This window comes from Candoia aspera, chromosome 4 (assembly GCF_035149785.1).
Source record: "Candoia aspera isolate rCanAsp1 chromosome 4, rCanAsp1.hap2, whole genome shotgun sequence".
Classification (NCBI taxonomy): Eukaryota; Metazoa; Chordata; class Lepidosauria; order Squamata; family Boidae; genus Candoia; species Candoia aspera.
Window position 1 is genome coordinate 31,877,992 of NC_086156.1, and position 14,154 is coordinate 31,892,145.

Consider the following 14,154-nt stretch of genomic DNA (forward strand, 5'->3'; position numbering starts at 1 on the left):
AAATAAATGGTAGAGGTCATGGTAACGTGGCCAAATTAGTGCAGCTTTTTAACCTGAGAGATAAATGCTCCATTTATGGCAAACAGTAACTAAGAATAAAATCTAAGAAAAGTTTACAGCACTTGGTAGGTTGCAGATGGCAGCAGTAATGTTAGCAAGGGCTACCAGTGGGGTTGGATTTCTATGAAGTATGTACCCCATTCCTGCTTCAGCTTGCCAGTTCTACAGGCCTGTATGTTGAGCTCTGGAAAAAGGCATAATTGAAGCAGAATTGCCATAAATGAACCCAGCAGTAACCAAGTTGCATGTACTTACTGGCTGGATCAGAGTAGGTGACATACGGCATTCTAGCTGTTGATTGAAAATGCTCAGCATCCTTAGGAAGCATGAATGCTGAGAATTGTAATTCAATAGCTTCTCTAGGGCTCAACATTGCTTATCCCTGGCTAGAGTATAAAGAATCAAGCCCTGTCTCTAAAAAACACAAAGGTATTACTATCCAGCCACCAAAATTGTTCTGGTTTGCTTGCTTGTTTGCTTGCTTTTCAAAAAGAGAGATGGTGAAAAAATTATTCCAAATTTGAAGTTGCTAGGACCTTCTACCAAATCTTTATGAATGTCTCTGTTTGTCTGATATGATTGCATCACTTCCTATTTTGGTTTAGGATCAAAATGTTGATCATATTATGTTCATCCTCTCTAGTAGAGCTGCCCTATTTCTAAAATAAAAGATGTCATTAGTATGAGGATTAGCATTTTAAAAACTATGCTTTGGTCCTCTGAATGTTTGCAATTGGTTTAATAATCTATTTCTTATTATAGCAGACAACAGATGTGCCATCTCAAATGCAGCAACATGTACCGCCTGTCTTGCTGTGGGTCCGGAATGTGGATGGTGTGTTCAAGAGGTGAGCAGATTCTTTGCCTTAGTCAGTTGATATTTATTGGTTTACCTTCCTTTTCTCCACCTCTACAATAAGACTATGCAGCACTTCAGTTTTGAAGGGGAGAGGTGCTTGGAAAACTCATAGGATTTCTCACATAGGTCCTTTAGCAGAGCATTTGTGTGTTTTCCTGAAATTGTGCAGGACAGAGCAATTTACTTTCTTAAATATTTGAACCTGAAAAACAAGATAGAAGCATACCCATAAATAAAAATTAGTTTTAATAACTTTAGGAACCTAAGCAGGATTGGGTCTGGCTAATATTTTGATGGGAGAGCGTTGGGGTAATAACAGGTATGAAGGCTAGACTGGGATATACAAAAAAAGAGATCCTGAGAAGCAGAAATGCAAAATAATTCCATATTTTTGCTAAGAAAACTATATAGATTTATTCATGAACTCATCAAGAATTGAGCTGAACAGGAAGGAGACTTATTTTAATACTTGTTGTGACATGGGAAAAAAATCATCCCTTATACCAAGTGTAATTAATAAACTTCATTGTCATGCATGGCGCTGCTGGCCTTAATTTAACAAAGTTGTGGTAGGGCAGGATACTAGTATGTGTAGCTCTTAGCCATAATAGTTTGAGGATAATAACTTTAATTCAGAGGGAGACAAGAATAAAAAATGATGTCTCAAGCTCACAGTAGTAGTACATACTTAGTAGTTGAGAGATTTAATTTTTAAAAATATTTTTCCTTGATATGATGGCTGCTGTTTCCCATAGAAGACAAAGTTTCCTCTGATCATAGCCATCATGGATGGCTTCATAGATATGGGTGGTGATTTTTGTCAAGACTTACAGTTTGATAGGAAAAGATTAACCCCTCCACTTTATTTTGGAGAAAATCAGAAGACCTATGGAGCATATTTAAGAATTCCAGCAGGGGGCTGGAAAAGGGAATTGGTGTGAGAGATCAAATCCTCCTTCCCCAAGATCAGCCCACCCCCTGCCTCCTGCCCCATCTCCCTCTGTCCATCATAACCACAATATTCTTACCTGCCCTCAAGCTCTATTCTGTTCTATTTCCTGCCATTCCTGAATATCCTCAGGTCATCCAACCACCCAGCTGACTGACCTACCTCTTCATGTGGGATGTGGGATACTCATGTGGGATACCCATGTGGGATATCTTGATGATTTATTGGTAATGATTATGTGCCATCAAGTCAGTGTCCAAATGTGAAGTGACCAAACCATGAGTAATTTAGTAGGGCTTTCTCATTCAGAAAATACTACTTACTGGTATACAAGATGAAGCTGTATAAAGACCCTCCTACCCATAGCTGCCACTTGTTCTTCAAGTAAGAGGTGTAAGTACAGGAGGAGACCGAGATTACGAACCAGTTCAACACAGGGAATACCAACCCGTCAGATGAAATATCTCTGGCATCAGATGGCTTCCAAAGCCATTCTGTCTTGCTGGGACTGAGTTTAAGCCTATTTCTCCCCATTCAGACTCTTAGCTAACCACAATTTCGGATTGTCTCAGGCTTGCGTATCATCAACATATTGTTCACCCCCAGAGGCTTCATGTGGATGATAAATAAGAGGAACAAGCACTCTAGGGCCATGCACTTCTCATTTCCACAACTGATTGGAACTGCCCCATTAAGATTGGACAGCTACTGCAGAACAGTGCCCCCATTCCCAAACCTTGGAAAAGGTTCAAAAGATTTCCATAATTAATGATATTGAAGGTTACTGAGGCATCAAGCAAGAGGGTTGCACTCCCATTATCTTGGTCTTGCCACAAGTTTTTCCCAAGAGTTGCTACCAAGTTTTTCCAAAGAGTTGTTACCACTATTCAGTTCTGAAACTTGACTGAAAAGTGTTCAAATAATCTATTTCCTCCAAGGCTCTCTATAGCTGGAGTCCCACTAACTTCTCAACAACCTTTTCCCAAAAGGGAAGTTGGAGACCAGGTGATAGTTGTTTCTTGAGGAAGGGCAAGCAACATCTTATCTCAAGGATGTCTTCATAACTGCCCTGACCCAGTCTTCTGTTACGTCCCTAAAGGCCTTCATCAACCAGGAAGGGCAATTTAGGCTGCAAATAGTAGCATTGATGTAGTAGAGAACCATGTCCACTTTCCCAGAAATAACTCCCAGAGATATTCTCCTGCATAACTTCACAAGATATAGTCTTGGTCACCTCTCTAGAATCTGACCAGGTGATAGACCAATCTGAGTAAATCTGAGTGATTCTGTCTTCTGGATGCCTGACAAATTCCTCACAACTTTTCCAGCCCTTCCTTCACCTAAAGGGTCTGGATAATTTTAAAAAGAGCTAATGAATGGCAATCTGCAGACGTAGTAAGAGTGGAGAACAATTGCTATTTGACTACCCTTAATGCTGTGGTGAGCCAGTTTGGTGTAGTAGTTGAGGCAGCAGGGTAGAAACCAGGAGACCGTGAGTTCTAGTCCCCCCTTAGGCATGAAGCCAGCTGGGTGACCTTGGGCCAGTCACACACACACAGCCCTAGGAAGCAGGCAGTGGAAATCCCCTTCAGAAAATCTTGCCAAGAAAACTGCAGGGACTTGTCCAGGCAGTCACCAGGAGTGAACACTGACTTGAAGGCACCCCCCCCAAAAAATTGCCATGGTAGAGGCTCAAACCTACAGTAAACTCTTCCCCATGTTTGGTCATTCATTCATTCCCTTTTTTACCAGCTTCACTCTAGGTATCTTCTCTGCTGCTTCATCTCTGAGAGCTCCTCAGTAAACTAAGGAGCTCCCTTGAGTCAGCAGACAGATAGAGGCCACTGAGATGCATTCTTACCCAAGGATTTAGTTGCCTCAATATTCCAACAAGTAACCAAGGCTTTGGCAGAACAACATGTAGAAACAAGCTTCTTTCTGACCTCTTAATTAAAAGTAGTCTGAAATAGGAATGTTTTAGTGCTTTCTCCAAAAGAAAAGAGGTAGAGAACTAAAATACAGCAAAAAAAACCATGCATTTCATCCCTGTAAACCTAGCTCTTCCCCCTTATGGGCCAAAAGGGCTTCTGATTTGAATACTTAGGCAGGCTCAGATAGCTCTAGATGGTCCTTTAGGTAAACTGTCATCTACTGTATTATTACAGGCTTTAAGGATGAATACCAGTATTTGCAATTGGTCTTAGGGGTACATAGTCTACCGTTGCAACTGATGCTTGTTTCTTATAATATAGCTTGAATATGTGCTTAATTCCCACCAGCATCCAATCTGCTGCACTGTGCAACACCATTTCACCTGTCTTCAAAAACAGTGTTGTTATAATTTGTTTGGTTATGTTGGCTTTATTGTTGGTTTGGGATAATAACTTTTTGATTATGTGGTATTAAAATATATTTTCTGGAAATGAAAGATCTCCAACTGTTTATAATTTTATTTTTATTTTATTTTTTTGAAACAGGATTTCATGGCTGGAACAAAACTGAAGGAGCGATGTGACATAGTTTTACATTTAATCCAAAGAGGCTGCAGGCCAGATTTCATAGAAAGTCCCAGAGTTGATGTAACAGTACCCAGTAATGAGATTAATATACAAGTGATACCAGGAGAAACTTCAGTGCAGCTGCGTCCAGGTTTGGTTATCAAAAAGACTGTTTTAATATAAAAAAATATATTTTGTGTTTGGCACAGTTTAGGAGACTGAAAAGAAAAGGGCCTTGGATAAAGATTCTAATATGCTTTTTCCACTGAGTCAAAAACAGATTCCGAAGATTCATCCAGTTTTGAGAAAAGAAATGAAAGGATTCTAACTTATTCAAAAAACTACAACTGTATACTCTTTTGGATACACCAATTTAGTTAGTTCTACATTTGTTCTAAAATCACTACACAACAATTGGCTTCAACAATTTTTAATGTCCTTGGCATCTTCTTACATAGCTAATGAGCCTGACTGCCATTATTATCCATTGTCTTAATTTCCATTAAATGTTCATTGAAATTGAATAATTTGAAGCGAATCACTCTATATTTAGTTGCTCCTCTCTTCGCCCAAATTCTGTAAATGACACTTTGTTTACATTGCCTGTATTTCTTAGGTGGATTTTGTTCTCTCAAATTGAAGACAGGAATATTCTTCCAGGTGTGAAACCTGACCCTGAACTCTAGTATGCATCTTCCCCTCCCTTCTCTCCCCGGCGTAGATGCCCGTACATGCACACACACACGCACACAGAGTGAAGATCTACCAGTAAGCATTGTAGTTCACTTCTGCTGCAGGATGCCTGCCAGTCATTCAGGGCTGACTACAAACTAGCCTTGATGTACTGCCAGGAGCAAAAAATGCCAGCTGCTCTGCAAACTTGGGAAACCAGTTTTTTCCCCCCGTTTTTCATGCCGCCTCATTGGTTGGAACATACATTTCAATGCATTTCTCCTATGCTTTGATTTTTTACTCTGGACATTGGCTGCTCACTATGCTCCCACCTTCCAGCTTTTGTTTCATACTCACTTGATAGCAAACCCCAGAAAGGATCTGCATTCTGCAGTTGGTGGGGGCAAAATGAAAGTAGAGGAGGCTGAATTTACAGTGCATTGGGAATGGCTTGCAAAATCAATAGCTGTGCCATGGCAAAGTTCTCTGTCCCGTACACATATTTAGATATGATTTAAGCTTTTTAATAGATTCTTGTTTTCTCTTAAGCATCTAAATTATTTATTCATGCCTTCTAAAAGGCCAGCTGGTTTGATGTTCATTAGTTTGAGACCTGACTCTAAGTAATATCTGTACCCTATGTGAATTGGGAAGGACTGTCAGAAGAGGCAATCAGTGATGAGCCACTTGGATGAGGCAGTCGGAAGAAGAAAGTTGTGTGAGAGTCCAAAAGGGCCAGCCATTCAGGCTGCATGTTGCAGTACATATGCAGCTATTGATGCACATGACAATATTTGAAACCCATTGAAGACAATATATGTTCAGAACTGGACCCAGATTTATTTGCTGCAAATATTCTGGTGTCATTTATGTTAACAATATGTAGGTATAAGCTTGTTCGAATCCGCATGACAGGGTGAGCTCCCGTTGCTAGTCCCAGCTCCTGCCAACCTAGCAGTTCGAAAACATGCCAATGTGAGTAGATTAATAGGTACCACTTTGGTGGGCAGGTAACGGCGTTCCGTTCAGTCATGCCGGCCACATGACCACGGAAGTGTCTACGGACAAACACCGGCTCTTTGGCTTTGAAACGGAGATGAGCACCACCCCCTAGAGTCGGACACTACTGGACTTAATGTCAAGAGAAACCTTTACCTTTACCTGTAAGCTTGTTCTACTGCAAAATGGGCGCTATGGTATGTTAATACAGACTAGAAGAGAAGTTATTGTTTATTCAGAATGCTCTTGTTCTGGACCCTTGGGAATTTAATTTGATCATTAAAATTAAAGAAAACTCCATTATGACAAACTATTTCAGTTTATGGGAGTTATTAGAAGTTTGGGAGCTCTGTGTGAACTTCATTTATCAAAACATAAGGTTTACTTGAGCTTTAATGTCTTGAATTTTGGTTTGTTCAGAATCCTAGCTCCAGAAAATCTAGTTGTATGAACCAGATGCATGCAAAAGTTTTTCTCTGAGTTGTTTTTTAACTGTAGCAGAATTGTCTTGCCAAATATGTGCCTCTTCCCTAACCCTTTGTAGGTCAAGGGGGACTTCAGACTGTTAATCATCTGCCAATAGTTTACCCAACTAACTATTGTTTTCAAGCTCAACACAATTCATCATTGGTCTGTCACATTGTAGATGTTGTCACCATGGCACCTCATTCTTCTTGGTAAATTGACTTAGAATAAAAAATTTTCAAGTTGATGCTTCCAGCTGCATTGGAGGGCTGATTTCTAGTATTCCCAATCACTGTGGTCAAAGAAACCATAATATAATCATTTTATAAACCCAGCTAGAAGAACTTCGTGTTTTCATGGCTATGGTATTTCAGTGAATATCATCTTGCAGGATTAGTGGACTTATGTGGAATTGACCACAGTATAAGTCTAATAAACACATAAAACAGCATTGTGCATTTCATTGGGTGTGGCTGAAATGCAGAGCCCCTTCTCCATATCTGTACTGATTTTAGCAACAGCTTTCATCCCTCAGCTCTAGAGACAGTTCCCATCCCAACGTTTAGTTAGTCAGTTCAGTTAATACGGCCATCTGTGTCATCATCATAACAAATAAGTCATTTGAATGTTGCAAGCAATGTAGATTTTCTGGTTATTTCCGCATATGTAGAATTGGGGCAAGTACAACTATCTTTTCTTGCTGTCATGGAGAGCATAGAAGAAACAAATATAGCCCAACTGACACTGTATAAATTAGTGTATACTCACACACAATATCCTAGGGTAGACAGCCAACAGGCTGTGCACATTCCCCAGGGCATGGAAATCTTAAAATGCAGCAGTGGTATCTTTATATTTAACAAATTATAAACAAAATAAGCTTGTGAAACTTCCTTAATACACCTATTTTGTTTGTTTGCTTGCTTTTTCTCAAACGAATTTTTGTCCCCATTTTCTCTGGGGACAATCAGAACATTGCTGTCATAGCCTTGTAGAGTTTGAAAAAAAGTAACCAACAAAAGTACAGATAGTCTTTGTTTAATGTCCACTCATTCAGTGACCATTCGAAGTTATGACAATGCTGAACAAGGGGGACTTATGATGTGTTCTCATAGTCACAGCCATCACAGAGTCCCCATGATCACATGATCATGATTCAGGCACTTGGCAACCAGCTCGCAATTACAAGACAGTCACATAATCGCCATTTGTGATCTTCACTGCTGGCTTCCAACAAGCCTAGTCAGTGGGGAAGCCAGCAGGAGGTCGCAAATGGTGATCATGTGACCAGAGAATGCTGCAACCATGTGGGATTTGCCTAACAGTGGCAACTGGGACTGTTGGAACTGCCATCATAAGTTGGTGAGGTCATGTGACGTCACGCCTTACAACCCTGTCACTTAGTGAGAGTTCCTGGTCCCAATTACCATCAGTAAGTAAGGATTATTGGTTGGTTGGTTGGTTTATTTGTTTTCTATCCTGCCTTTCTTATTTTTATAAATAGCTCAAGGAAGTAAATGTACCTCATACTCCTTCCTCCTCCTATTTTCCCCACAATAACAACCCTGTGATGTGAGTTGGGCTGAGAGAGAGTGACTGGCCCAACCTGGTAACTATTCCCCATTGGGAAAAGATTACTCATTTTTATGGTATATAAAGGTGTCTACAATGAAAGTCTGGATAGCTTTAGTGCCATTAAAGTGCTGGAGGGCTTTGTGGCTGGCCCCATCCATAGCATCCTGTTTTTCCATCATGGGGAACCACACATAGAACATGAATATCTGCAAAGGGGAACCTAACCTGCATTAACTGCCATGGGCTGGGAGAAACTCAGTTTCTGTTCTTTCCCCTTATGACAGATACTCTATCTGTGTGCCTGGAAACAAAAGAGTGCAATATTCAGAGCTATCTGATATTTCAGAAAAAATCTCCACTCTGTTGAAAATCAACTTTTGAAAGATCTAACGTATTTCACAGTTTATCCTCTTTCAAGGAAAATGGCATAAAATAGATGAGTTTATCCCAATTTCCTTGGCCCTACAGCAACCCTGTCAGGGAGGGTAGGAGTTGCCTAAAGCCAACTGTTTATATAAGCCAACATAATTTCTTATTATCTTTAGGAAAGAATGGGAAATTACAACTGTGGTAGAAGTAGTGTTTCACTGAAATAGTGTTACAAAGAGATTATCACTAATCCTGCTAGAAGAAATGAGTTTGCATAAATACCCAGTGGAAGTGCTAAGGGAAAAAGGTCATTTTGAAATCTCATATGCTTTTTATTACTTCCTATCAAAGGAGCAGGAACAATAATAAGTGAGTGTATATGTCTTACAGTTTTTTAATTACCATAGAAATAGTGTGTTGCTTCCGACTATTCTGTCGGAAAACAGAACGTAATATCAGGCATTGTTTGATACGGAATGAATTACTGGAGAGTTTTTGTAAGTGGCTATTTGTGATTTGTGAAAACTTCCACTTTGTTTTATAAATAACTGCAGTTCATTGTACAATTAAAACCTAAATCAGGGTTGGACAATTTGCAAGCACCATGTGGCTCTTTTTGCAGCTCAAGAGCACTCAAGGTTGTGCCACCAAAATTAATCAGCAAACCATTGAATAAGGAATGCAGAAATTCATCCTATTTCCAGCCTAAGACTAAAGAAAATGAGTTATTAAAATGTAGTTATTTCCAGGGGGATTAATGTACCTGTAGTTATTAAAGATCTCCCTCAGAAATAAACAAAAACAGTGGAAAAATGAGCCAAATTCAAGTGTGCCCTTCGCAGTTAAATAGAACTTTTTCCTCAGCTCCTGAAAAGAATACCAGCCCTGACTTAAATTGGGGTTCATCTTAATGATGTATTTTGGGGGGGGAAATTTAAAAAAAAATTATTTGAACTGGATATAGTTTGGTCAAAGTCCAGATAACACAAGTAACACCAGCAGATAGACAGATATAATATTTGTTCCCACCTTCTTTTTGGTCAACTCAAGATGACATGCACACCTAATGCTGACAACCTAAGATAGTAGTTACTTTTTCTGAACACACATGACCACAGCAGGGAGGAGGGCATACAGGCATAAACTGGGTCTTATTGAGAATTATATTTATAATGCTAGACTATAGTTTAGTGTCTTTTCTTTGTGACCTATGCTGGGAAATGGTGTAAGAGACAGGAACTTCTTGAGAACAAATATGGGCTATCCAGGTGGAGAACTGCCATTGAAATAATACCTTTTTTTCAACAGTAAGAATACTGCATGCAATGAGCCAGACAGTTAAAAAAAATAACAGTGAATCTAAATTGGCATAGAACCAGCAGCATTTTGGTAGGGGGGAAAGGTGGGTCACAGTAACATCAGCGTCACAGTGTTGTGGCACAAGATCCACCCCTTTTCTAAGTACATGGATACATTACATGCATGCCTAAAAGGGGCGGAGCTCACACCATGATGCTGCTTTTGTTGTTTTGTGTACACCACTGTTTGGAACCTAAAAGGGTAGTTCAGCTTCCTGATCAGGGCTATCCCAGTTTTTAAAAGAAACAAATAGATTCATTTACAAACTGTCAGCCCTGAACTATTAGCTATAATTTATATACAAATCCTTCAAAATGTGAAACATAAATACTATTTCTTCACATAATGCTAGATTAATTTATATACTCTAAAAATTCTGTAAGTTTTAACATAGAATTTGCTTCATCCTATAAATGTCTTGTTTATTTTTAATATGCAAGATAAAATCTGTCATGAAATATCTAATGTCTTGGCATAACATTTGAACCCAAATTTGCTTTCTTTTGTGCTTTGATTTCATTCTATGAGCTATTCTCTGTGTTTATGTATTTGTAGTCCTTGTTTATTAGTATTAGTCAAGCTGTTTCTTTTTTCTTTTTCCTGCTTTATTTCTAGAAAAAAGCATGCAAATATTTTTATTTGGACCATGGTCCTAATCAAACCCTGAATTTTGTCTTTCTAAATACAATCTAATGTAGATAAGCTTAACCACTTGTGTTGAGAGAAGAACTGAGCACTGAAGTAAATTATTTGGGCAGCGGGGGAGATCTTTCTCTTAGCATTTTAGAAGAATGATATCGTTGGGCTGATATTCCATTGGCAAATAATTGAATAAAGGGAACAGAATTGGGGCATTCTCTCCATTTAGAGCGGTGGTGAAATCCTACTTTTTTTTTCAAGAAATAGCCAGAGGGTAGTCATTTCAGCTTCACTGTGCTATTTTCACCTACATGTACTGTTTACTTGCACTACCAGAAGGAGGAGCACTTGACTCCAGTTTCTGAGAAAAAAATCAGAAACTATCATGTAAGGAACCAGAATAATTCTTTGTCACTGCTATCTGCTTTGCTTAGAACATCAGTGTTTCTGCATGTGAGAATTTGGTGTCAGTAGAGTTGAACCATGGGATGGTGCCATCATTGGGGGAGCTACTGAGATTAATTATCTTGCCGCCCAAGCAAGAGGAAAAACAGGATACTATCTTCTCCCACTACTCAATGGAAAGTGTGGGACTTCTAGCTTTGTATTAACATGCAGTTTATATTTGTATATAAATATTTTTTTATTATTGTTTTATGCCTCACTGCTGCTTATTTATGGTCCAAAACCAAGTCACAAACTTTAAAATACAGCATACCATTAATACATACATATGTAACAATACATACATATCTAACAGGAAGAAATCCTATAAAGTTAATGAATCATTTATGTATTAGTTCCAATCACCAATGAGAGTATAGTGGGCACTTTAAAAACAGACTCAACTTCTATGTTTGAGCAAATACATAATCTTCATATGGAAGTTTTGCATATCGACCAGCTGTCACCCTAGTAGGGAGAGCATCTATACGGGCTAGGGAGAAGACCTTTCTATATGGGGCATACAGAATCTTGTAGAAATAGTTGGGTAGTGTCCAAGGGGGGAGAGCAATTTGCCTCTAAGAGAGATGGGAAAGTTTGGCTGTCTACCTGAAGGTCTAAGTCCCATACCCTCTGCTTATGTTCTACCATGGTTTTTTCTAGGCCTAAAGCAAGTAGAACTGATATTGACATTCCACACTTTTTCAGATCTTGATCTATTTGCTTTTTCAGAGTTGATTGATGTATATCATATAGAATGAGATATACTAATGAGGTTCCCCAGATGATTTGTTTTGCCCAGAATCTTCTTCACAGGATTTGGTTTTTAAATAATTTGAATTTTCAGAAGTATTGATTGCAATTCTGCTTTTTGCATATTAGGATCTGAAACAAGTTTTATGCTGAAAATCCGCCCACTGGAAAAGTATCCTGTGGATCTCTATTATTTGGTTGATGTGTCTGCATCTATGCACAGACATATAGAACGATTAAACTCTGTTGGATTTGAATTATCTCAAAAGATGGAAAATATTTCCATTGATTTACGACTTGGATTTGGATCCTATGTAGATAAAACAGTGTCACCTTATATTAGTATTCACCCCAAAAGAATCCATAATCAGTGCAGGTAAGTAATGTTAAAATAGATATATATATAACAAAGAATATGGGTAAACATTCATGGTGAACACTTCTATCCATTCAATATCTAACTCTCTTTTGGAAGAGCAGATTAACAAATGAGTGAACATGCATTTACATTTGCTTTATCTGCTACAAGACTTAGGTAATACGTATTGTCATAACTATAATATGAAGCCTTTGATAGCTCACTACTCCAGTACTATGGATAAGGCTGGCAATGTATTTTGTTAGAGCCCAAAATTGTAAGTTTGAGATTTCCAGGTCTGTCTGTAGGGTTTGGTCAAAATAGTCAAGATGGCAGCTCTGCCTGTTGTTTATGTACATTGCATGAGTGATGTGCATAAAAAAACAGAAGTTTCAATGGCACTATTGGCTGCCTTGTTGACTTTTTATCCCATACTCTTTGGATGCACCTGTTTATCATACTGTTCGAGTTGGTGTAAGATCATTTAACTATAATTCTGATTTTGGAAACAAACTTAATTTGCACCATAGTTTAATAGTATTTCAGATTACTTTGCTGGTAAATGTTTGGTAGTAGGTTACTTGCAGGGAAATGGAAATGATGTTAATTTTTACTTATGCTAGGGAGCGTGGCTATATTTTTTAAAAATAATTTTTATTAGTCATTTTTTAAAGGAAAAATGAAAGATTTGCATTTTTTTTCTCTGTATAGATAGCATATTTCTCATTTATTTAATTCACTTCTGAAGCAGAAAATTACAGGTGGATTTGAGAGGCCAGCTTCCTCCTGCATAAAAGTCAAAATTTTCTGTGGCAATTATTTTACACTTTTGGTGAAAGTAAAAATATTTTTTAATTGTCAACTTCTTTGATATTTTTTAGACTTTGCCACCAAATATAATTATTCAACACTTACACTTCTTAGACTTCTTAGTTAAGTTGCCATCTTATATAAAGGGATTAATAAATAGGATTGCCTATGGGAGGACAAAGATAATTCCTATCTCATCATATTAAGCCTAGAAATTATCAGTGTTAACACTATAAATCTGTATTTGCTGTGCTACATTATCAAATACAACTGGTTTAATTTTGTGTGAGAGTTACAAGTTACTTTTCTTTGATTCCAAACAGTGATTATGAACTAGATTGTATGCCACCTCATGGTTTCATTCATGTTTTATCACTGACTGACAAAATACCAGAATTCAGGAATGTAATTAATAAACAGAAAATCTCTGGAAATATTGATACACCCGAAGGAGGCTTTGATGCTATGCTTCAGGCAGTGGTGTGTCAGGTAAGTGATAACAAATAATTTAACTAAGCATTTACATTTTATTGTTCTCTTTTGGAGACAATGTAATCTCAAAATGCTGTAATGTTGTGTGCAAATGGTAGCTCTTTACAAAGCTAGGCTCTTTTGTACTGCAGCTTTGCGTTGTTTAGTTGTATTCATAATGACTTTTTGCCTTCTGTACCCATCAAAATGCTTTTGTGGATATATTTACAGTAGGACTTTGGGTACAAAGAAGTTGTCCTTTCAAATGAAGGACTTGATACAATCAGTAGTGTTTCAGATGCTTGGCTTAAACCCTTTTCAGATTGAACTGGGTCCCCACCATGGTGCTTCTGGCCAACCATGTGATACCTTCTAGGTTCCATGATGTTCTGCATTTTTGTTTAATGACTGGCCATGTCATTTTGTCAGCCATTTTATGAATTGGACATATTCCTTCTCCATGGCCATGGTGCCATCAAAATTCCAGATAAGCCCATCATAACTTGAATGTACAGATGCAATACAGTATCTCTTAGTACTTGTATTTTCTATTATATAGCTTAGCATTCTTTTATTTGCTGCAGAGCCGTATTGGTTGGCGCAAAGAAGCAAAGCGTCTACTTCTCATGATGACTGATCAGACTTCTCATTTGGCTCTTGACAGTAAATTGGCAGGGATAGTAATTCCAAATGATGGAAACTGCCATTTGAAAGAGAACGTGTACGTCAAAGCAACCAGTATGGTAAGGTATATGTCATAATGCAGTGTTACCTTTGGGCTTTGTTCCTAAAGCATTAAATGTTCCTAAAGAAATTGGCATGAATGTTCCTGCCAGTGGGAGTATGTGTGTTCAAATGCTAATTCATCTAATCC

The 14,154-nt window shown here is 38.2% G+C and overlaps 1 protein-coding gene across 2 annotated transcripts in view; it reads left to right on the forward strand.

The window, feature by feature from the left end:
* Window positions 1-14,154, forward strand: part of ITGB8 (integrin subunit beta 8) — a 43,810-nt gene that overhangs the window by 12,013 nt on the left and 17,643 nt on the right. The window contains exons 2-6 of one of the 2 annotated variants that reach the window (XM_063303746.1): window positions 826-908; window positions 4,346-4,517; window positions 11,771-12,017; window positions 13,133-13,298; window positions 13,865-14,023. In XM_063303746.1, coding sequence (XP_063159816.1) covers window positions 826-908; window positions 4,346-4,517; window positions 11,771-12,017; window positions 13,133-13,298; window positions 13,865-14,023 — 827 coding nt within the window. Of the gene's footprint in view, window positions 1-822; window positions 909-4,345; window positions 4,518-11,770; window positions 12,018-13,132; window positions 13,299-13,864; window positions 14,024-14,154 lie in introns of both variants that reach the window. The other variant, XM_063303745.1, reaches the window with a different exon arrangement.